This window comes from Camarhynchus parvulus, chromosome 4, assembly GCF_901933205.1.
Source record: "Camarhynchus parvulus chromosome 4, STF_HiC, whole genome shotgun sequence".
In the NCBI taxonomy this organism is placed as follows: domain Eukaryota; kingdom Metazoa; phylum Chordata; class Aves; order Passeriformes; family Thraupidae; genus Camarhynchus; species Camarhynchus parvulus.
In genome coordinates this window covers 33,027,622-33,051,586 of record NC_044574.1, presented here as the reverse complement: position 1 = coordinate 33,051,586, position 23,965 = coordinate 33,027,622, and the positions used below count along the sequence as shown (strand labels likewise).

General features: G+C 38.2%; 1 protein-coding gene across 35 annotated transcripts in view; it reads left to right on the top strand.

Moving 5' to 3' along the window:
• TENM3 (teneurin transmembrane protein 3) overlaps positions 1-23,965 on the top strand; it is a 1,284,378-nt gene that overhangs the window by 1,203,923 nt on the left and 56,490 nt on the right. For 32 of the 35 annotated variants that reach the window (XM_030947662.1, XM_030947654.1, XM_030947660.1 and 29 more), the window contains 3 exons: positions 1,842-2,027; positions 15,090-15,116; positions 17,608-17,754. In XM_030947662.1, the coding sequence (XP_030803522.1) occupies positions 1,842-2,027; positions 15,090-15,116; positions 17,608-17,754 (360 nt within the window). The remainder of the gene's footprint in view (positions 1-1,841; positions 2,028-15,089; positions 15,117-17,607; positions 17,755-23,965) is intronic. The other 3 variants (XM_030947682.1, XM_030947678.1, XM_030947688.1) reach the window with 1 other exon arrangement.

The window sequence follows — 23,965 nt, the reverse complement described above, 5'->3', positions numbered from 1 at the left end:
GGATCCCCTATTTACTGACATGTCCTCTGTGCTTCTTTTGATGGCCAGTTAGGCTCCACCTTTACTTATGTTTCATGGAATGATTTGTTATTAAAATAACATAAAATGTTTCTGATCTCAAATATCTCAAGTCTGTCAGACTCACAAAAGAATGTTTGTAAGAACATGTGGACATTATTTGCTGAAGCAGTGCAAAATGACCTTCAAAGCAGTCCACTAAAAGAAGTAAATTACCCATAAACATGTTGTTAAGCTGTTAGGTGAAGAAAAGAATGAGTTACTTCCATCAGAGGATTTTATAGGTTTGAAATCAGCAGAGCTTTCCTCTATCTTCATCAGCAGTTTGTCCATTAATTAGCCCTTCAATTCCACTTCAATTAAATTAACTCTAATTAATAAATTCATTACAAAGATTGACGCACCTTGCTCAAAGCTAGTGTGCTAAAAGCTGATAAACACCTTCACCCTAATGAAAAATTGATTAGATTGAAGAGAAATAAACCTTTCTTTCTCGGAGCTGCAGTGACGTTTTGTGACTCTGAAGTTAATCAAACCATCTTGCATCTTTTAATCAAAAATTTAATTCAAAGTAGATATAAAATGCTGTATAGTTGGTGGGGGTGAAAGGAGGGGGAAATTACAGCTGTCTTTCTCCATAAAGGTTTTGGGCTGTTTCTTACAGGAAATGTCACAGCTCCTTGATACTGTTTTATGTTCTACAGCACTTTGAGACAGCAGAGAAAAACACTGTTGATGAGGAAACTGGAAACCTTTCTTGCACTGAATGCAAGTTTCTTTTGCTGTTAAAAATGATTTGATCTTTTATTACTGAACTACTTACTGTCTTTTACAAGAAAAAAAAAAAACCCTAAATATAGTATTTCTATGAACCATACATGGCTACAGCCAGCTGCATGCCAAGGAACTAAAAAGTCCCTCAGGCTGTATTGTATCTCTTTATTTTTCTGTTTTCTGCTTAGCAGAAGTAAAGTTTGCTGGAGTCTGACTAAATGAACCAAAATGGTAAATACAAAATCTGGCAGTGTAAATTATCATCTTGTATTAGCTGAGACTTAATATGCATTGTTTGGCCTCTGACTACCTTTAGCTGTTAACATATTTTTCAATTATTCTATCAGATACAAGATTGTGTTACTATATGTAAATAACAAGTTAAATTGCTGTATGTTGATTTATTTTTTTAACAAATTATTATTGAAACCAGACTGTTCATAGCTGTCACTGATACAAATTTACTGAAAGTAAAAGAGTAAAATGATCTTTTATACTTTACAGATGTGTCAGTGTGTTGGCATAGTGCTAATTTGTCTCACTAAGGCTGATTCTTTATAATGAAAAATGTGTCAGTAATGGCACATTTCAACTTTGAAAGAAAGCAGGGAGAAGAGTATGGAGGGGAAACCTTGCTAATTTGAACTTCGTCATAGTAGATTTTCACTCACCACAGACAATGATCTAGGTATACCTTACATTTTGTCGCTGTGAGTACAGTGTAACTTCTGGTAGGTGAGTGCCATATAATCTAAGATACAAAAGGGTACTCTTAAGACATATGTGACCACAAAGAAACATGCTTGAAAATTACTGCAAGCTAGCAGATCTGTGAACACTTAAATGTCACTTAAGTCTGCCAGCTAACTAAAAGAGCATTAGCAAAGAGATAAAACTCTGTGCTCTCTGTTTTGTTGAATCGTAAGTGAAAATGTCTTTCACAGTAAATTCCTTTGATTTAACTTTCAAAGATTTTGCCTTTCTTATTCTTCCCGTGTTGAATTAAAACTAGTGCTCCTAACTCCTGTATTCCCTCTGTCCCCCCGCAGAGCTGTGTTCGGCGGACTGCGGCGCGCACGGCGTGTGCGTGGGCGCCGCGTGTCGCTGCGAGGAGGGCTGGACGGGCGCTTCCTGCAGCCAGCGCGCCTGCCACCCGCGCTGCGCCGAGCACGGCACCTGCAAGGACGGCAAGTGCGAGTGCAGCCAGGGATGGAACGGAGAGCACTGCACCATTGGTAGGCTGCCTGCGCTTTACCCTGTCCTCGCTGCAAAGCGCAAACGGCCGGCGCTGCTGGCCGCCTCTGAATCACAAGTGTATTGCTTTGAAGAGCGTTTCTTCAAAGCGAGTATTTGCATGTGTCAGTCTGTGAAAATGAATTGATATTTTAAGAAAGGAAATGGTTATATAATGGCTGATCAGTTCTTCATAGCTAGCTTGCCATGAAGAGAAGGTGGAAGAATTTCCTCTTCAATCTTTTCCCTTTAATTGCCTTTCACTGAGGGGAAGGTTACTTTTATTTTGAATGTTAAATATACTATTTGATTTATGCTTTTCTATTTTTATATGATAGCTTTATGTCTTTTGAAAATGAAACTTCCTATTGTTTTTCTTTCTTTTTTTCTCTTTTAAGGAGAAGAAACACTAAAAAGTGGCTTGCCTACATAAAAATGTCACTTACACCATGTAAAAAATACCTAACTGCCCAAAATTATCTTCTTGTCAACATAATGTTCTATTTTAGAATACTGTCAAATTTCTTACGTGTCAATAACGTAACAGTAGTTTAATACAGCTGATTGGGAAGAAGCCATCCTTATTACAGCTTATGTGTTTCTGTAACCAAGTTAGTTCTAGTGCCTGAAAACCTTTGGAAGTTACTATACCATTATCAATGGAGCTTTTTGTACCCAATCATTTAGAGTCTGTATGTCCTGCATAGAGCAGGATATCCTTCTCCACTACACAGGCTTTGACAGTGAGCTAGCATGAGAAATCATGCATGTAAATAGGAGGACTAAGAAAACATGGAGCTATAGTGCTAAGAAAATCCCTTCCACACTAATGCCCCTTTGTGCAAGATGCTGCCGGTCTGTAACAGTGGAGTAGAGTCCTATCCAAACAATTTTGATCTTGGCAGAGCCATATAGAAAAACTTCCGCATGACAACAGGTAGGAAGCCCAGGCAGAGGAACTGGCAGTGCTCTGCATATAAGAGATGGCTAGTTTGTACTTTGGTGAGTGGAGAGCATTGCATGAAGCTCATTAGAGGCTGTGCCAGGACTAACCCAGTGACTGCAGTATTTATGGGGCACATCGCCCAAGTATGAGAAGCATCATGGCTAAGCACTTTGAGGTGGGTTGAATTGGCAAAAAAAGAGGTAGCCACAGGTCAGACAAAGGCAAGCATAACACTGAGTTATATGAATAATAATATGAATAATCAAAACAAGTCCAATAAGTAAAAAACCCCACATGGTTCTGGATTTGGATAGATGGAGAAGAGATGGTTAACAGGGGTGATGTAGCTGAAGCAACAGGATAGGACAGTAAGTCTAACTGCACTGCAGCTGATGGATGTGAATGTAGCATGATTTGCTTTTGCCACAAGCTAAAAAGAGCCTGGAGATTTTTAACTTTCATGGACGTTTTGGAAGGGCTCTAACTCTGAAAGTGTTAGCACAGCTGAGCCATAATAGGGACACGAGTATCTAGAAAACAGCAAAACCCAAGTATTTTACAGCCCTGGCTGAGGGGCAGGTGCTGGTGCTGTAAGAGAGGTAGTGGTAAGTAAGAGCTTTGAGGGCAGGGAAAATGAGGGCCTATTACAGCTGTGTTAATTAATACCCACTTCATTGTGCCCAGAAGATGAGGCAAGGTTTTCTTTTTTAGAAGGGAGTCAGGTGTGAAAGTAATAAGATTGACTTCAGAATTATTTTTTACAGCAATCACAATTGATTTTTAAAGGCTGGTTGGTTGGTTTGGAGTTTTTGTTATTTACTAATGAAATTGCTCGAACGTATGAGGGAGAGGTAATCAAGATGCATCTGCAGAAGCAGAGGGAGAATCAATAGGGTTAATGTTTTTGAGGAGCTTCCAGAAAACATGCTGACAAAGAGAGTGGAGAGGTGGGGAGAGAACTGCTTTCTGAACAATAAAAGAAAGTAAATATTTAGAAGTCGGATAAAGCCTTTCCCTTGACTGCTTTAACTTGCCAACGAGCAATTACTCAGCAGATCACTCTGCTGTTGGTCTCACTGACCTTGGCAGCATTTCAAGGGTTGTAGTTATACACGGATGAACTGCTTTTGAACAATTTTTCCAACATATTAAGCACAAACAAGTTTTTCCTCAGCACTGGGCAAGCAGGTCTGTCTTTCCACCTGTTTATTCTTTAAATGGGTGTTTACTTTCTGGCTGCTGCTGTAAAGATAGTTTGATTTGTTTATATTGCCCTTACAGTCTCCAAGGCAAGTAACGGGGTACAGGCTTTAGCCTGCTGTTACATTAATTTTTTTAGACCTGTTTCTTTCCATCTTACAGAGAATCCAGGTCATTTTATTGCTCATTTCCAACAGTATTTCAACTTAGTAGGGGAAAAATTGCTGCCTCCTTAGCTTGGCAGATGACGAGTCAATTTGCTTTTCTCTCATCTGCCCTACAGTAGGTAGTAGCTCTTTCAGAGCAATGAATTTCAAAACACAAGGGACTATGCAAACCAATTTTTTTTGTCACTCTCCATATGTAATCCAGGCATTTTATGCTACCTACAACTCTCTACTTAGTAGCAGAATATTTGCATAATTTGTGTTATGTGTATGAAAGAAGCCTACTCACTCCCCCTTTATATGTCTAAAAATAAGCAATTGCACCCTCCTTATTTCTACAAGTCATTAACCGTTTAGCTGAGGTACTGTGAAGTATTTTGGAAATGCAAATGCGTTTCTTTGTTGCAGCTATTAGCTGGAATCCCTATGAAGTGCAGCAGCCAAAATTAACAGCTTCTTTGAGAAAGGAATATTGCAAAGAAACTGTAAATCTTAAGGGTGATTCACTTTACTCACTTTTTATGAAAGGAATAACACTCCAGATCTCCGGCTGGATGTTCAAAATGGGGAGATGTGTATGCATTACTCAGGAGGCACTAACTGGAATATGTACTGAATCATCTCAATCCATAACTCATTTGATCAAAGAATTTATGGTATTTTTGTAAAGCATGAAAGTCATTCAGAATGGTAAAAAAAAATGTTTTGTACCTCAGCTGACAATTTTTATGTATTCTTAAATGATAACTGTCTGTCCAGTCTCATTTTCAGTTAGCCTACTGTTTGCATTGTAAGCTGACATGTTAAAACATAGCGTGAAGGAAAAAACCTGTCTTCTTATTAAAGCAGGGTAGTCCTTAATTGTATTTCTCTCTAATATCATTTAAATCTTAGATTGCTTCTTGAGTTATGCTGATTTTTACATATACTTCAAAATATTTAAATGGAATTTAGTCAGAGGAAATTCTAATTACTCTAAACTGCCAGATACCTATTTCATTGATTTTTTTAATTTATTTCAATACTTCAGATGTTGGGAAGAAAAATTATAGATGATTGCAAAGATTTGATTTTTTGTGTTCAGAAAAAAAAATTTAGACATCTGCTTATCTGGGTTCAACCTCAGGGTATTCCTAAGCCTGAAGATGACAGGACTGGATTGGAAAAATAATATACATATGTATTTTATATACTTTCATTTGTGATAGAGAACAGAGGAGACTAAATAAAGCAGGGAGGTGGGGAGGTCTATTGGTTTTAAGCAATGAATATAGGAAGATGGACAAGATTGTTTGGACTGATGCAGTAAACCTGCTGTCTATTGCTGATATCCACTGTTCTGTTATGGACCTTTGGCACAGGGTGGTGCAACTTCCATACCTCACCTGATGTCAGCCACACTTGTGAGCCACTGCCTTTGCTCTGAATGCATCCTTCCTCATATTTATATCACAGATCTTCAGAGATAAGTACATGCTCAGCATTTTTGATGAATGAATCTAATAGGAATTAGCAAAACTCAAAACTTGGTGCTATTGTTTAGCATCTTAGAGGTTTGAACTAAATATAGGTAATGTATGTTTCAAGCAGTAAACAGTTTAAGGCACCTAAGTTGCTTATAATCTCTTCCCTCTAGAGAACTGCAGTCATAAACTCATAGGATCATGGAATAGTTTGGATTGAAAGGGACCTTTAGAAGTCAACCCCCCCCTGCAGTAAGCAGCATCATCTTCAACTAGATTTGCTCAGAGCCTCATGTGCTGAGAGCCTCATGTAGCCTGGCCTTGAATGTTTCTAGGGCATTCAACATCTCTGTGGGCAACCTATGCTAGTGTTCCACCACCCAGCTGAACAAAACTTCCATAAGTGTAGTTTGAATCTGCCTTCTTTTACTTTAAAACCGTTACACCTTGTCCTGTCACAACAGGCACTGCTAAAATTTTTAATGTCGTGTTTCACAATTTCCTGTATCCCCATGAGAACAGGTTAAATCAACAGCTCACTGCAGAACTATGGAAACTCATCTGTCAATTGTTTATTTGGTCTGCAAGTGACATTCATGGGTCTGAGGTGAGCATCCATGTATTATTTTTTGAAGCTCAACCTGCATCTCAATGGGATACAAGACAGCAGATGCACAGCTGGTGCCCAGGTGATAGCCTGGATGAAAATCTGCTCTGTAATTAAGTTTTCATAACAGAGTTGTGCTAAAGTATGTTTTTGTTTCCTTTCTGTCCTGGCTTGCAATGAGTTCAGTGACCCTCTCCTGTCTGAGTAGTTGTTTTGTGAGATTGGAACAGATACTATTTCAGAAAGTCTATTATTTTTTGTGATATAACTGTCATGTACCATAAGTATATAAGGTAACTGTTATAGGAAGCCCATAAATATGAATACTTTTCCAGCTGCTTTTCCATTAAACTCTGTTAGCTGAATGAAATTAGTAAATAATTATGTTGGTGGGGAACCTGCTGTATCGGTGTGCTATGAAACACAAAAGTGCTATGCACTTTTACAATGCAGCCTAATTTTTTCTATAGACTAAATTAGTTTTATCATAATCTAAATTGCAAATTTGCCAATTTGCATTAAAACTATGCCTTCTTGTTCAGAATTGTCAACACCTCTTTTTTAAAAGTCTTTAACATTAAGCATGGGTGGGTAAGACCATCTGTTTATAAAGCTTGCCTGCAGCTCCATTACTTAACACAAGACAGGTTACAGCTGTTTAATTGTTATCATGTTGAACAATTATCTTTCAATCCAAAATTAATATTTGTATATGTATGCATGGAAAGCATATCGCTAAACATAAACGAGCAAATGTGGATTAATGTCATTAAGCATTCCCATTAATCCCTCAGGAGGGCTAAAGTTAGCATCATGGTACTTGCATGCTACTTTTGAGTGCCAAATGAGGCTGCTTTACCTGGTGTGCAGAACTGAAAATCAAAGCCAGTGGTGGTTTACTGAGAAGTGTGCAGCTTATGTTGATATTCCACTGAGAACTGGGATCTAATTGGTTTATTTTCTAAGAATTCCCCCTAAAATTTAGTTGAGAAAAAAAATAACAGCAAATTATTTATTTTAACCTTTTTCTTTGCAAGAAAAACAGTAGCATGACATTCAAATCAATCAAACCAAAAAAATAAATTTTCCTCAGCAAGGAATTTCTAGTTTCATTTATTTTGGCCAGAAAATCGGGAATATCATCTGGCTTAGATATTCAGAATTAGGAAAAAAAGTAAGTCTAGAGCACTTTCCCTTAAGTGTGTTTCCATTAGCACAGACTGTTCTGGTGACTGATTAAAATGGTTTTCTGACTGGGGACAAACATGAACGCATCAATGTGCTGGTTTTCCGTGTGGCCACAATCAGACCAGCATAAGCACCAAAGTACAGCAAGTGTTGAGGAATGCTGAGACAGAATCTCCTCCAGTAAGTTAGATGGCCTGCACCTGTTCCCTTCAGCACGTGTTTAGCTTGGGGCTCCTTAAACTACAGATTTCAAATATGACTGCAGGGAAATGACACTTTATCTCTGTACAAAGATCAGAGAGCAAGACAAATGTGTTCCTTCAGTTAATTAAACGAGATGCTTATAGAAAACTTGATATGGCTGTATATCATTACACTATACATTTTTGACACGTGGGCTCAACAGAGTAAGTTGTGAACCGGTTTGAGGGCTTGATCTATCTTCTCTACATTTGCACATTAGCAGCACAGATAACCAGTACTATGATGGCCACTGTCATTTCAGTACTGATGCTAATTGCCAAGCATGGCTCACTTTTCTTGGAAGTTTAATTCCTGACAATATTCACATTGCAGAGCTGTTTAATGTGTCACATGTTTATTGTACCTTATTGCATGCACAGGAATTTTTTATAAATTTTATGATTCTTTTAAAATTTTTTGTCCCTCAAATTGTAATAATTACTTCTGTATGGATATATTCTGCAATTATCAAAATTCCTAAATTTGTGGTTTTCTTTAGTTATGGGTTCATGGAATCATGCCTGAATACAAGTTTCATCTTCAAAATAAGATTGTATCTGAATGTAGGTAGGACCTTTGACAAACAGTTTTTATCAGATAAAATCAGTCAAATTTTCAAAACTAATTATATCCAGTATCAATTAGTTCACCACAGTATTGTGAGTGAAACCCTACTTTCAAAACACCTGACTGCTTTGCAGTTGGGATTTTACTGCAATATTTATACCTAGACCCTCAATGCAAAAAGCCTGCGAGGAAGAGATGATAACTTTCTTGGCATCCGGAGGACTGATAATCACAGTTTAACAAGATTTCATGAAATTTAGAAAAAATTTGGGGTTTATATTTCGTGTGCCTAAAGGGCATGTTATTAAATTGCCAGACCAAGCTTTGAATATGCCAAATATCTCTACAGTTGGTAACTATAAAAATACTCAATTACTAGGTGGATTTAAGATGAGCATGCATTTTTGGAGCTATGAAAAAAGTGAGTTATTGGCCAGACCTTAACACATTTCAAGACCAAGTATCTCAAATACAAATTAACTGTTAGCATACTTTAAATTGCTAATTGGTTAATTTGCATTTAAATGAGGACCACATGTGAAGTTCAAGTTAGGCACATTTTCAGAAAGCAGCAGAATCCTCTGAGATGTGAAGAATTTTAAAGCCTGTTGTGAAACTTATTTGAGCTGAAGTGGCCAGAGAGTAAGTGCTTTTGTATGTTGTATTGTTGCATGCTGGTCAGACCACATTCCCTAAATACTTTCAGTCAGGGAGAAGGATGGAAACTGTAATGCTTCCCATCCTGATCCATGCCCTAATGTGTTTTCAAGCTAAATTTATCTTTTATGCAGTTCCTAATGTGAGTGTCAGGTTTTTACCTGTATCTGAGGCAGGTCTTCACAAGTTTGTTGATTCAAATGAACTTTTTCAGTCTGTACATGTGGGATAGTTTTAACCCCTTAATGGTATATAATCTTTCTTCTAAATCCTCTTCCAGCTAAACTAATATTAAGTAGGAAACAGCACTGCTCATGATCTTACCAGTAGTCCTAAATTTGTTATGTCTATTACATCCTTAAAAATAACTGAACCTTTCATTCTAATACATGTGTGGCTTTCCAGTAATAATGGTTAGAAATCTTACTTTAGAGTAAAATTGGGATGATGTCCAGAACAAAAAATGTAAAGGGTAAGGGGCTTATGTGCCTTTGTATACAAATCTCATAAATGATTGCTGCAAAGAACAGTTGCAATTTTGGCAAGGGATAAATTGCAGTGAAGTCAGGCCTCTCTGCAAATGTTTAAAATGCACAAACGATTAAAAAGGTAGGAGTTTGGAGTGACAACAGTGTTTTGGCCGTTGTAAGGAGGAAAAAAAATGAAATTGTGTGAAACTATAATTCCTTCCATGTGGTCTCCTTTACAAGAAGGGCAAAGGGAAATTTAGGAGCAAAAAAGTATCAAAAGGGGAGAGTGTTTGTAATCCTCCTCTATTGGCAGCAATGCTCTGAACATATGGTCTGTCTAAGACGAGGTTCTTACAAACTCAGAGAATGGATGATGACTATGAGCTGCTTACAGTGGAAGAACATGTGCTTTCAGTACTGTTCAGTGATGAATAGAAGGAATTGCATTTGCAAATGATACCAAAGCCTGCTGCCCCCAAGCACTTTGGAAGACAGGACAAGAATTTAAATTACTTTAACAAATAGCACAGACTATGCAGAAAAATAAGGTGCAATTCAACAAATGCTGGCTTCAATCCTTAAGAATAATCAGCTGCACAAATCCAAGTTAGGAAGCAGTTTGCCAGGCAAAAAACACTGTAGGAGATGCTGAATTTGACATGAGCAAGCCTTTCTAAAGACAGGCTACAAAAGTAGCTTTAAAATTTTGTGAATTCTGGATTTCTGTAAGTTTTTGGTAGAGGCATGGAGCTCTTCTGAATTTGCATGTGGATGCATGCTTTTTTTAGTTGTTCTTTGGGAGGGAAAGCAGTTGCCTAAAGGAATCAGTATGGTATTCCCTAGGATAAGAAATGCTGAGTTTAAATAATACAAGGGTTATTTGGGGTGGTATGTTCAAAAGGTGGTTTAATTGTCAAAATAGTTAAACTCTGGCTGGGTAGAAATGAGAGGAAATAAGGGTGATCTGGTAGCCATGTCAGGAGGAGTAAACCACTGTGGACTGAATCTTGAGTAGATTAGAAAAGCCAGACAGAACTGTCACCCCTGGGTTTTGTACCAATTTCCCCAAAACAAGCACCAAAACTTGTTTAAAACTGCATTTTTCCTAAAGCTTACAGTAAGTTTTTTCTTCTGCTGGCTAGTGCCTGTGAAACCCCTGATAAAGTGTGTGCCTCATCCCCTGCCACTACTTGGCTGCACAGGGAGTAAAAAGTAATGTTCATAAGAGACTGATGCACAGGATGAACTGGTTAAGGATGATTTTGAAGACTTGGATTCCACCCTTGATTCTAACATGTATTTTCTGTTAGTTGCTCACAAGTACAGGCTGTAAAGAAGTTCTCTCTGTCTGTTCTTCACTTTCTGGGAACAAGATTTGCACATGTGTGATTTGCTTAAAATGTTGGTTCCTGTATGAAATACTATATAATTCTAAGTATTCTAGAAAATCACATCAGAGGTGCTTGTTGTGAAGTGAATGGAGATTTCTCACTCTGATGTTTCTATGCTTTAGTTACTGGTAAAATGAGGTAAGAACACCAGTTCTCTTCACAACAGTAGTGTGAAGAGGGTGTGCTAAATATTTGTGACTTAAGGAGGAAGGTGATAGGAAACTCTGAAAGAGAACTGTTGCTTCTTTGTTTAGGTTAGCATAGTGTGCCTGCTAGGGCATAAGCTGTTTGTTGTTTGTGAGAGAATGAGTGCTGAATGAGGACTGAGAGCTCTGCACATTCACAAGGGAAAAAATGTATAAAACTTGCACAGGTAGCCATAAACCCATCACTGTCTAAATTTTGGATGGTTGACATGGCTACTATCATGGTATTCTTCTGATGTGTTCAGGGGTTTTTGGCATATGGATTGTAAACAAAGTTTTATACAAATACAAAAGATTAATAAAAATAAGTGAAGATATTAAAACTTTCTACCTTTAAACAAACAGATACACAGATGTGTGGAAAGCTTAAGGGAAACAATATGGTAACAACATAGCATAGTTTGCTTATGGTCAGTTTTCATTTCAAGAAAAACCTGCTGTCGCCCTGTGTGACACTTGGTGCAAGGTTATGTAGGAATGTAAACATGACTGATGTAAGGTATTTCCTAACATGTTCCTGTAGAGAGCATGAAGTTTGTGTGAGCAGCAGAGATCCTTATGCAGTCATTCACCGGGGAATGGGAAGTGCAGTAAGGAGTTGTGGGGGATGAGGAGAGGAGGCAAAGCAGAACTTGCTCTGAGAAGAGCAGAATAGCGTTCTTTGTTGTTGCCGATACTGAAATTATTTCTTCGTCATCTCTCCTTTCTTTTCTTCCCTACTTTGGTTCTTTTCTTTCCCCCCTCTTTGGTTCTTTTTTCTCTTTCTATTTTCTCCTTCTGTTTTCTTTTAGAGGAAGAGGTGTTAATGCAGTAAGGAAGGGAGAGAGCTGATTGTATTGGTGGAAGTGAGACAAGGACAGAGTAATTCTCATGACTCTCAAGCTATTGAATTGACACTGTAACAGGCCTCTATATACATTACAAAAACATGGGGCATGTTACAGTCTAGTGTACAGATTACAAAGATTATGGTGGGTGAAGATATCTGATGGAGAGTAATGATTTAAACTAACAGAGATATAAATTCACTGTACAGCATTTAGAAGCATGTCACCATTTGTCCCAAATGACAGAACAATCAGAATAAAGCAGTGCTATAAGGACCAATTAAGGAACATCAAATCAATGGGTATGTGACTCATGCTGATTTAAATGGGAGCTGATTGGAATAAATAGATTTAATATGTACTTTTATTCTTAGACTATTCTGTCATAACTGGAGGAAGCAGTATATGAGTAAGGAAGACACTGACTTACATCTCTGATAGGAAACTAATGGGAGACATTAAATAATTTTTTTTAAAGTCAAGATTCTGACTAGTTAAGAAATATGCTGTCTTAAGTGTGAATTTGCCTGGCTGTTACCGTTTCTTTGTAAAATCATTTATCTGCACATATTTATATAAAGACCCACACAGATTAATGGCATCATTTCTGGTTTATTTTGTATGAATTTTGAATGCCATTTAGATCTTCTTGGGCTTTGAGTAGCCTAGAAAATGTACAAATCTTATATCTTCATTTTTGATTTTCTTTTTTCCACTTGGAGTTATGTGAAGTCCTTCTACCTCTGGAGATAATAGCAAGATTTAAATGGCACAGTCTTAATCTCTGCAAGAAAACTCTTGTAGGTATATTGTCTGGTCTGTAATTTGACTTTTTAAGGACATAAGATAAGCTTTATGTGCCAGATGTGTAACTATCTTGCAAGGAGTGCCTGCTGAGATGCTCCATCCTACTGAAGTCCTCCAAATCCCACCTAGAATTCTCTATACAGGATGGGGGGAAGGCTTGTATTTTGTATTTCCACACAGGTTCATTCCTCTTTCAGTTGCGGTGCCGTGAAGATAAGGAAGACAGCATGGCTTGTTAAACTTCACTGAAAGTTATACAGGTTTTGGTCATTCATTTTCTGCTTTGTGGTTTTTCTACAATGCTACATATTAACCAAAACAGTTTCTAACATTGCCCTTAATGTCAGCTGACCGTGAGTAAAAGGATGCTGGAAGGTAGAACCTGTTTTCTGAGAATTACAGTTTTGTGGTTTGGAGCTGACTTCTTATAAGACTGCTGGATTAAAAAAAAATCTTAAAAGAGCATTTTCTTAATCTCTCTTGTGTTTGGGAGGTTTGGTGGGGGGTTTGGTTGGGTTTGGGGTTTTTGTTGTTGTTTTGTTGCTGTTTGTTTGTTTGGAGTTTTATAATGAAGACTGGATTCTGAAAATAAATAGTGTGTGGGGCTTGGGATTACAGAGACTGTTTTCAGTTGCCTAGGAGGTTTTTTTAATGTTCTGTTACCTATCCTTACACTTGAAGAGGCATTTTATGTTTTACTGGTGGATAGATGAATTCCCCAGACAGACCTGATTGCTTTCATTTTATGAAATAGAGCTTGATTTTTCTTCCACACATACTACACCATGTTTTAAGCTGTGTAGGAGCAAGGGGAATTATACTGCATGAGTAAGAGAAGAATTTGATCCACCCTGAAATGTAGCTGTATCATATTTCTTTTTGTTTGTGATTAATGTGAAAAGCTATCTAGTTTGTTGCTGCTGCTCTAAATGTTCTGTAATTGATGTTTTCATCTTAATTTGTCTGGCATTAACCTCACCATTGTAGGGGAAAAACAAAAAAAATCTGTGTCGTGGACACCTGACACTTTCTTCAAGAAAAAGGAACTAGAAAATTTTCTCCTCTTAGTTGTAGCAGTCTGATATATATCGCCTCCCTCCTTGGAGTCCAGAGCAGCTTTTTTCTGTTCATTCAAACTGCAAGAAAGGCTATAGCTGGAAAGGCCTTTGTTACCCACCCAAAGGGATCCTAGCAATGACAGAGAACTTGCCAGACAGGGACCATCATCCATCAGGGATTTAGGAAAGTCAAGTTTTAAAGGAAAGAGAGGCTGGGAGGACTGTGTTGAGAGACCTTGTCCCCAGCAAAACCAGGGGATGGAGTCCAGCATTCCTGGCTCAGCTTGGCTGTCCCCACTGCCATGGTCTGCAGTCTCCCATCTCCTTGGGCTTTGGTAGCCTGCAAAGGACGTGGTGGCTTTGCTGTAGGACATTAACCCCTTTCACACAACTGCAGTTGATGCCTGTTTCCTGGAAGGAAGGAGGGAATATGTTACCCATCTGTGCTGTGTCTCATGTATTAAAAGTAGCTTGAAATCCTTCTTATGCTCTGTATGTCATTCATCCATCTGCCTCCTCAAATCTTTTGTGAAATCTCAAGTGTCATAACTTACAAAAAGAAGTCTTGCTATTCTGGTATATACCGTGTTATTTATTTTTATACATCTAAAGCCTATGTTTAATTTTCACCTGCTTTTCAAAATGAAATGGATCATCACACTACTAACCCCTCTACGCCCTCTTCCACCCCATATTTACAATTCAGCTTGTTTTACATACTTGGTTTGTGTGCTTAGAAGAATAACTGTGACTGAATTGAAGCAGAAGAAAAAAAATCCTCCAAAGAATCCTGTTAATCCAGTGAGAATTAAGATAGTGTGCTGGTTATGCTGTCAGAGTTATGAGTGACCTGCAAATCAAAAATCTTCCCGTGTTGTTAGTGTTTTAAAGCTCATATGCTAAGGAGTTGCTCTTATGTTGTGTTGAAAATCGATTTCTTAAGCTAGCTTTGATTATATTTTTGTTATACAAAAAAAATCAAAGCATGTGAAGACATGTCAGAAGAAAATGTAGTCTCAGAAATGTAGCTTCCCTTTTGCTTCTGCAGGCCTACTTTCTAAAACAGTTTCATTGATTCATGACGATGCTTGCTGAAAAGAGAATTTCTTGCATTTTTAAAAGCCTTGAAATACATTTTCATTTTGTAATGTAAGACCTCTCATGTCAGGTGCACCTGCTTGATTTGCATGTGAATTCTGAACAATTCTTGTTTCATGTGACACTTCTGAAATGTCTGTCTGTTTTTTTTTTCTTTTTAATTCTCAAGCTCACTATTTGGATAAGATAGTGAAAGGTACTGTATATTTGCTCTTTGACATGCCTTTATCTACATGTTTGGGTCTTTTTTTTTTAATATTAATATATAGTTAAAAACATACTAGTCTGGGCAAAAGAATCTTCTCTTACATACATTCCATGGATTATATATATAACTCACATGGCTTTCAACTCATCTCAAAATTTTGCTTCTGTTGTATGGTAACACTTTATCAGTAATTATACATTTATGAACAAACTGTATACATGTATTAGATTTAATCTGAACCAATAACTGAAGATAGTATTCATTTGCTGTTTGGAACCTTTTTTTTTGTTAGTTTTGTCATCGAACCTCTACCTACAAAACCATAAATATCAAGGAAACAAAGCCAAGTGATACTCTTGACACAGAACGAGAGTCATTAGTTCTAAAGAACAGATTAATTATAGAGATGTGTGTGTTTATATACTGATATATCAATAAAATTCCTGAGACTTTTAAGCTTTTGACTATCTGAATGTAAAAAATCTATAGGAATTTATGACTTGTATCTTGTATTAATCTAGAAAAATCTTTTTTAGTCTGTGCAACATTTTCAGTTAAGAGGTTCAAGGATGCAAAAGCCTAACATGAAACAGCAAAGATTCTTTTATCTTCAGTTACGGTAAAAAATTGATTTAGAAAAATGTTTAAAATATTCCTACCCCTCTTTCCCTGAGTATCTTCCCCTATTCCTTGTGTTTTTTCATTAGAATATGGCAATATTGATGGCAATATCCAGGCTTTCACACAATAAGTCTTGAGTGTACCCAGTTGACTCCTAAATTGCTTTGTCAGTATTGCAATTATATATGTAAGTCTTTTGTAAGTCAAATAGAAGAAATGTTATGAAAAAATAGATCTCAGTACATTAAAAATACGATTAGCAGCTGCAGTCTGAAAGAATAAAAGTAGCAAGACTAATTTCAGCCTGGCATGATGGCACGACATCCATTACTGTAGCATACCCATCCTTCCTCACAAGAGGTTTTCCTGATTCTCTGCCTTCTAAAAATGATCTGACAAGAGTTAAGCACCCTTTATAACTTTTTTCTATATCTTGTAATTTGGAGCTACAAGGTTGAAAGGAGTCAGTAAATTCAAAATTCTATAGAAGAAAAAAGCAGCTTGATTCTGAAAAACCACTCTAAGCTTAAACAAAATGGATCAGTAGGTTAGTTGACAGAGATAGGTGTTCTAAAAAGTTAAGAATTGTTTACCCAGTTACTTAGGGGTTTTGGATGAAAGTTTACAGAGAATTGTTGTGTCCAGAAATATCTGATTTGTAGCCACCTTCTCATAAGATAGTTAGTGCCATGTCTGTACTTGCTTCTGTCAGTGTCTTATCACAGTCATAGATAAGGAGCACCGAAATCTACATATTTATAGCGTTGTCATTCTCATACAGATCATGTTGGCTGCATGCCAGATTTCATCACTAGGAAGTGACAGATACTGTTTTTTATAATGCAATGTTAGACTGAAAACAATTATCGATTTTGGATATATTAAATTATGTTAATTGTTTCCCAAATTTTCCCTCCTTGGCCATAAAAGCAGACAAGATAGGATATAAAGGTAACAGCACAAAAGCCTTAGGGAGATTGTCACAAAAAATCACTCTCTGCTATCTGTCTTGAAGCACGTCACTACCGTGTTTTTGTTCAGTCTATCAATGTTTATTGTGGTCCTTATGGTATTTCATTTTGTCCGTCCTAAGTAATCAAATACGCACAGCTATTACATTGAGTTGGAAATCCTGTTGGTCCTGTCCCATCCGTATGCAGCCTGAATCCTAATGTTTGTTAGAATAGATGCTAAGCTGCTTCACTATTCCTGGGCTTTGCTTATTCTGTGAAAAGGAATGTATTTTTGGCATAAAGTATAGTCATTAAAACTGGCCTATACTTTGTGCAGTTATTTAACACACTGTAATTTCACATGAATACACGGCAACTCTGAGACCAGATAAAGTTAACCTTCTCTTTTATTTACTTGCCTAAATCATACCCATTTTCCTGCTTAAGGATTTGGAGGGATTTGTTCATAGTAACAGGGAGCTTAATCATTGGTGCCAGTAATTAATCAATACTGCATAGAGCAAATAATGATCTATTCTATGAGCACAGAAAAATGTATCATTTTACACAGCTGTGTTTGCACTATGCACTCATCTCTTGTTACTTTGAAAAAAAATTTAAAAAACCAAACTTAATTTTGTCTGGCCTGCAGGTATTTAGAGGATTGGTGCATTTATTTCCTGCCTGTACAGGTAAGTGGTGTCTCAACTGTCAGGCCAATCAAAGATGCCACTTTGTTAAGAATTATGTTCCCCAGGTAATGTTGCTGTTCCACTCCATGTGCAATTACAGTATTTGTGCTGTTCTAAAGGCCTGTTCCCAGTAAGTGTCCTTTGTTTGTATTTTTTTTTTACATTGTTGCAATATTTAAATCACTTGTGCTTTTTCTTTGTCTGTTTCAACAGAGGGCTGCCCTGGTTTGTGCAACAGCAATGGGAGATGCACACTGGACCAGAATGGCTGGCACTGTGTCTGCCAGCCAGGATGGAGGGGAGCCGGCTGTGACGTAGCCATGGAAACCCTCTGCACTGACAGTAAGGACAATGAAGGAGGTAAGAGACACCAAATGGATCTTTAACTCTGGGGAGAACACGCTGAGGAACAGAGATTTTTCAGTCAGGTGATTAAACACTGCCATGAGAGCCATACACGCATTTGACTCACTCTTATGTCTGTAAGGATATGGCATGGTCTTCAGTGCTTCTTTATGGCATATCAGCAAGGCCTAACAAGCTGCGTGTGACAGGTGAGATGTGTACTTAGGAAAAGATAGGTGTCACCTTTGTTTCCCTGTAGTGTTCTTTTATACTGGAAAAAAACAGTTTCAACTCAGTGAACTGTTACAGAGGGGAAAAAAAGGAAGGAGTTCGAAATTTCAGTGACCTCACAAGGAAATTGTCCCAAGAGAGTAGGCCAAGCTGGGAGTTCACATTTTAAACTATGATGCAATTGCTGGAAACAATTGGTTACCCAGTCTACAGAGATCTTATCTCTCTATAGCTTTTGAATGTTCATATAACTGACAGGATGCTCCCAGAAGTCTTTCTTTCTTTTTTTTCTTTTGGCTTACTTTTCCCTAGTCTGTCATTCAGGTGACAGGTAACAATCTGCAGTGAGATGCAGGCAGGATTGCTAGCCTAAAGAATCAATCTGTGATTATTATTGTAGTCTAGGGAAGCTAGAGGGGCTGTGACTTAGCATGATTTCAGAATCACATAAAAAACCCCACAAAAACAAGATTTAATGTAAATGCAGTCCAATATTAGATTAGCATAATGCTTTTATTGTCTGTCTTTCTTCCCCTTCTCTCATCAATTCTTTTTGCTTAACACCTTCAGATTCAGAGGAGATAAAAACTCCATTAGGGCTTCTAGATGATGATAAAATCATCTGGGACTTTGTCTTTCTGTTTTAGACTGCGTATGCCTCTGCAATTGCTGGTTGACTCTTTGCTCTGCTATCCCTACTGCAGCTGGGATCTTACACATCACAAACTATAAATAACAGCAGCATTTACTTCCTGAGGAAAATAAGTAACACAGTTAAAACTGTGCTGCTGTTTATTACTGTACACATCATTTGGCTTGTCATCCTTCTCCATTATGTATTACATATTTTGAGGCAGTTTTCCATACTTAGGGGCCTAAACAGTCTGACCCAGATTCCAGCAGAAATGTGCTTGTTTGGGGAATTAAGTTCAGATGGACCAAGGACTTACAAGATAAGGAAGAAAGATAAACCTGCAAACATGAAGCAAGGAGGAGAAGAAACTAGGTGGAAGTATAAACAACCTGGAGAAAACAAGAGATTATGTAGGGGGAGAAAAAGGGAAAATACATTAAAAGTCCAGTAGTAGACTAAAAGAGATTCAGTAAATGTTAAAGATCATACAAGGATGTGACATATGGCAGCAAGAGTCAGGAGCAGGTAATGGAGCGGTAGGAGGAAGAAAGAACGAGGTGAACAGGAATGCCTGTAAATGGAGCAAGAGAAAAGAAGTTGCTCCTTCAGACTGAAAACAATAATAGCTTTTTGGGGGAAAAGGAACAAGGCATTGGAGCAGAACAATCTAACAGGATGACTTAAAGACCGAAGAATGATTTTGAGGAAAAAATAGCTAATGCTGATAGTTTGTTGCCTTTTTCTCTCTCTCATTTCCTTTTTTCATATTGCCTTTATGGACATCATTATGCAGCTATGCTTGAGGACGGGGGTTTCCAGGCTCTTGTTTTGCTGTATAATGCTATTTGTCAACGGCATTTCTCCTAATTTGTATGCTTCAATGCAGTGCATATTCACTTCAGTCTTTAACTGTGGCTGAGAAGAAGGGTTAAAATTTAACAAATCAAATTAAAAATAGAAGTATCCCTAACAAAACTAGGGAAAGAATTTCTCCTTTGTAAGCTACCTGGAAAGAGGAGAAGTATTACTTCCTTTTCCTGCAGTCAACCCACTAATCTCCCAGCAAGCCATTAAAATTTCAGACAGCTACAGGGAATGGCACAAGTATTCTTCTGCTGTATTTGTTTATCATGGGAGATTAGGTTATCTGAGCACTTGTGCTGAATTTATCGTGTGTCTGTGGGTAGTGTGATCCACATCTCACCAGGCTCAGTGGTTACATAATTAAAGTTATCTCAGTTGTTGTCTGTTTGATATGCTGTGGTTAATGTTTATCCTACACTGGGTAGAATATATTTCATATATTAATATCAGCACAGTTCATTAATAAAAGTGTCTGCTGTTCCTTTGATTCTTAGCTCTTTCTGGGACTGATTATTCAAATTCTGTGAACATGAGCATCCTAAGGATCCCAGTGGGAATATTCTCCATAGGAAATCCTAATGGCATCAAGGCATACCTGAGTATTTTCCCTTCTAGATATTATTGACATATGATGGGATGATTATTGCTTATCTTCCTTTTAATACAGATTTTTCAGCGTCTTGGAAATAATTTCTGTTCTCATTAAGGCTCACTCTTTATTTTCCCCTGTGTTTGACTGGATTTTTCTTTACATTTTAGCATCCCACAAGGAAAGTGTGTGCATCAAGCAGATCTTAGCCTGAATTAAACTCCTAATGACTTTGTGAGGGAAGTCAGAGCTGTCTGTGGGTGGAATACACCTATTTTCTTGGGGAAAGAAGGTGTCACTATTATACTTGAACAAAGTGGGCCATGCTCTGCTATCACTGTAGAAAGAATAAGAAACAGGAAGAGTGGCTGTTTACTCTTTAGTTTAGATGGGTCCTTATTGAACAGACTTCTTAGTTAAGTTTGCTTTTTATTAGCTCCTATCCAGTTATTTAGAGTAGTTACAGGTTTCCACAAGCAAGATTTAAGGGAACATTAATATTCTTTCTTTGCTGAAATGAAAATAAATACTGTAATAAAGCAAAGCATACTTAGCATTACTGTATTTTTTTAATGACTTACATAGTGTAGGACAGCCTGTTTCTGGCAGACGTCACAGGATAGTACAAGTTCAGCCAAAAGATTGTCTAAACCAGGGCTCCTCTCTGATAGTGGCTAATAGCTGTTGCTTAGCAAAACATTATAATAGGGTCGATGTGAACTTACATTTTCTTTTGTGTGCTAACAGGCTGTGAATTAAAGTGAGGAATTACTGCCACTGAACGTTTTGAATATCAGGAGAGTTGCTAAGTGCAAACATAACCCAAGCTAAGGAAATCTCAGGACCTATCTACTTGAACTAGGAGTGATACACTGGCATGCTCAGGTTCTCTGGCTTGTGCTCTGACACTTCCCATTCTTCAGCTTTTTGATTGCATCTGTGATAGCTGGTGAATGCTGGGTTCATATATTATGGAACTTACCCACAGTGCCTCCAAGATTTCTTTCTGGAATGAGAACTCATTTGGACCCCCACATTCCATATTTTAGGCTTCTTCATTCAACAGCAAAGCTGAATTCTGGTCCATGCACACTGTTCAGGAGTAAATCAAGGGCTGTTTGTACTTTTCTGGCTTTTCTGGCCAGCTGTTCCTACAAGCAGTCATTTTGATGTCTATGATTGAGTCCATTCATTATAGCCTGTTGCCAAACTGAGGTATGTAAGGATAACTGAGATTTGGTTATACTTTTCTTTCCTTTCCTGTCTCTTGCCTTGGTTTGCCAGTCACCAAAGCTGTCCTGGTGGAATGGCCAGCCTCATAGTTCCAAAACTATATTCTTCTTGTGTAGGCACTGAATTTCACTCTGTGGAGATTTTTGTTGCCTTAATATTTAATCAACTATAATCAACAACAACCAAGAATAGGATTTATGTAGGTCCTTGACTACCATCTCCCCTGGACATTGGCAGATCTTGTGCCCAGGACTTACTTTGTCCCTCTACTTTTCTTCCTTCCAGCAGTTTTATTCCATTCAAAAGCAAGCAGTCCCACTGATGCGGATTATTTTTTAGACACACATTGTGGGGATCCTCTGTCTTGACTCCTCTCGTTTAATCACATAGAGAGAGCATGGAGAAGAGAAAGGTTGGGTTGAAAGTTGCCTTAAAGATCATCTAGTTCCAATCCCCCCTGCCATGAACAGAGACACCTTCCACTACACCACATTGCTGAAAACACCATCCAGCCTGGCGTTAAATACTCCCAGGGATGGTGAATCCACAACTTCTCTGGGTAGCCTGTTCCAGTGCCTCACCTCCCTCACAGTAAACAATTTCTTCCTTATATCTAAAGCCATTCCTCCTTGTCCCATCACAATCTTCCCTTGCCAAAAGTCCCTTTCCAGGTCTTGCAGGCCCTCTTCTGGTACCTGGGGGATGCTACAGGGTCTCCTTGAAGCTTTCTCTTCTTCAGGCTGAATGACCCCCACTCAGCCTGTCATCACAGGAAAGGTGCTTCAGTCCCTAGTCATCTTCCTGGCCTCCTCTGGACTCACTTTAACAGCTCCTTGTCCTTCTCACACTGTGGGCCCCACAGCTGGACTCAGAACGCTGGCTGGGGTCTCACGAGAGCAGAGTTTTGATGGTTTTATGAATCTCTCTAAATAAGTGATTTTATCAACAGTCCATGCTCCACTGCAATTCAGTGCATTTTGCAACAAAGGGAAAAGTAACATTAGTCAAGATTTTTACATTAGCAAGACGTTAGCTTTTGAGGAAGAAAACAATGAAGTCGTCATTACATCTTTCGTACACAGAACCACTTACATCTAGAACAAGAAAATATAAATAGCCTTCTGAGACTGATAATGACTGTCCAGCTACCTGTAGGAGTTTCTATTTTCTTTATAATTTCACTGTCATATTTGAGTGATATAACTGACAAGGCACTGTTGAACTAAGTCTCATATTTTTCAGGCTAAACAAAATTCATCAATAATTTTGCAGAGCCATTTCAGAAAGGAAATTTTACTGTGCTTCACACAGTGCAATAGAGTACTTGACTTAGTGGTACTAGGTAGCTCTAGCCACATAAGTACACAGAAGGAATGAAAAATGTTTTCTCGAGTTATAAGGAGTCAGATTCATAACCATCCGTCACTCGCCTGGGCAAGTTACTGATAAACTCCACAGGAAAATAACAAACAGCATATCCCTGGATCTTGGCTGGTGAAAATGAGATTCTTTCTCTGATTGATGTTAGTGGAGAGGCTTGTAAAAATGCATTTCCAGCTGATTAGTTCAGAAGGTGTCAATCTCATGCAGTTTTATGACCTGCAGACTATACTCCAGATGTACATTTGCTTTTTATAAACTAACAAAGACAAATGGAGAAATTTGAGCATTTCTTTGACAACTGCACCAGATATTGCATGGGGGGCCATTCAGATAAATAAAATCCCGAAAATATTCTTTTAACCATCAGTACCCCCAGCTTTGACACTGATCCAGGCTTCTGGAGTTAAAACCAACAAGGGAGGCCTGTACTTCAGCTAGGAAAGGGTTTCATATTTTACAAAAATGAGACTAGAAAGTCACAAGAGTCACAGCCTATTTGAGGTTGGAAAGGCCTGTGGAAACCATCCAGTCCCACCCCCTGCTCGGAGCTGGATTAGCTAGAGCAAGTTGCTCAAGTATGTACCCAGTTGGATTTTGTGTATCTCCAAGCATGAAGGCTCCAAGACTTCCCTGAGCAACTTGTTGCAGTATCCAGCCACCTTCACAATAAAAAACATTTTTCTCCTGTTCAGTCTCTGTCCATTGCCTTTTTCCTCTTGCTGGGCACCACTGGATGGTGCCTTTTTTACACCCTCCCATCAGGTATCTGTATGCATTGATGACATCCCTCCCAAGTTTTCCCTTCTCCAGGTTCTGCAGTCTCAACTCTCTCAGCCTTCCCATGTAGGAGGGATGTGTCAAGCCCTTAACAGTCTTCATGGCCCTTCACTGAGCTTTCTCTAGTACGTCCATATCCCTTGTACCAGAAAGCCCAGCCAGTGCTCCTAAAGCAGCCCAGAATGATGTTGGCACCTTCCTTGCTGCAAGGACATGTTGCTGGCTTATGTTAATTTTGTGTCCATCAGGACTTCCAAGGTCTTTTCCACAAAGCTGTGTTACGGTGTAGGAGGTTGTTCCTCTCCAGGTGCAGGACTGTGGAAACTTCATGTGGTTCCTGGCAGCCCATTTTTCCAGCCCGTCAGTGTCTAGCTGAATGGCAATGTGACCCTCTAACGTATCCTCATCCCAGGAAAAATCAATGTTCTTTCTTGTCTCTTAAAAATGTTCAAACTTTGATATACTTAATGATGCTTTTTTCAGCCCTTTTATTTTCCCTGAACTGATTTCAAAGT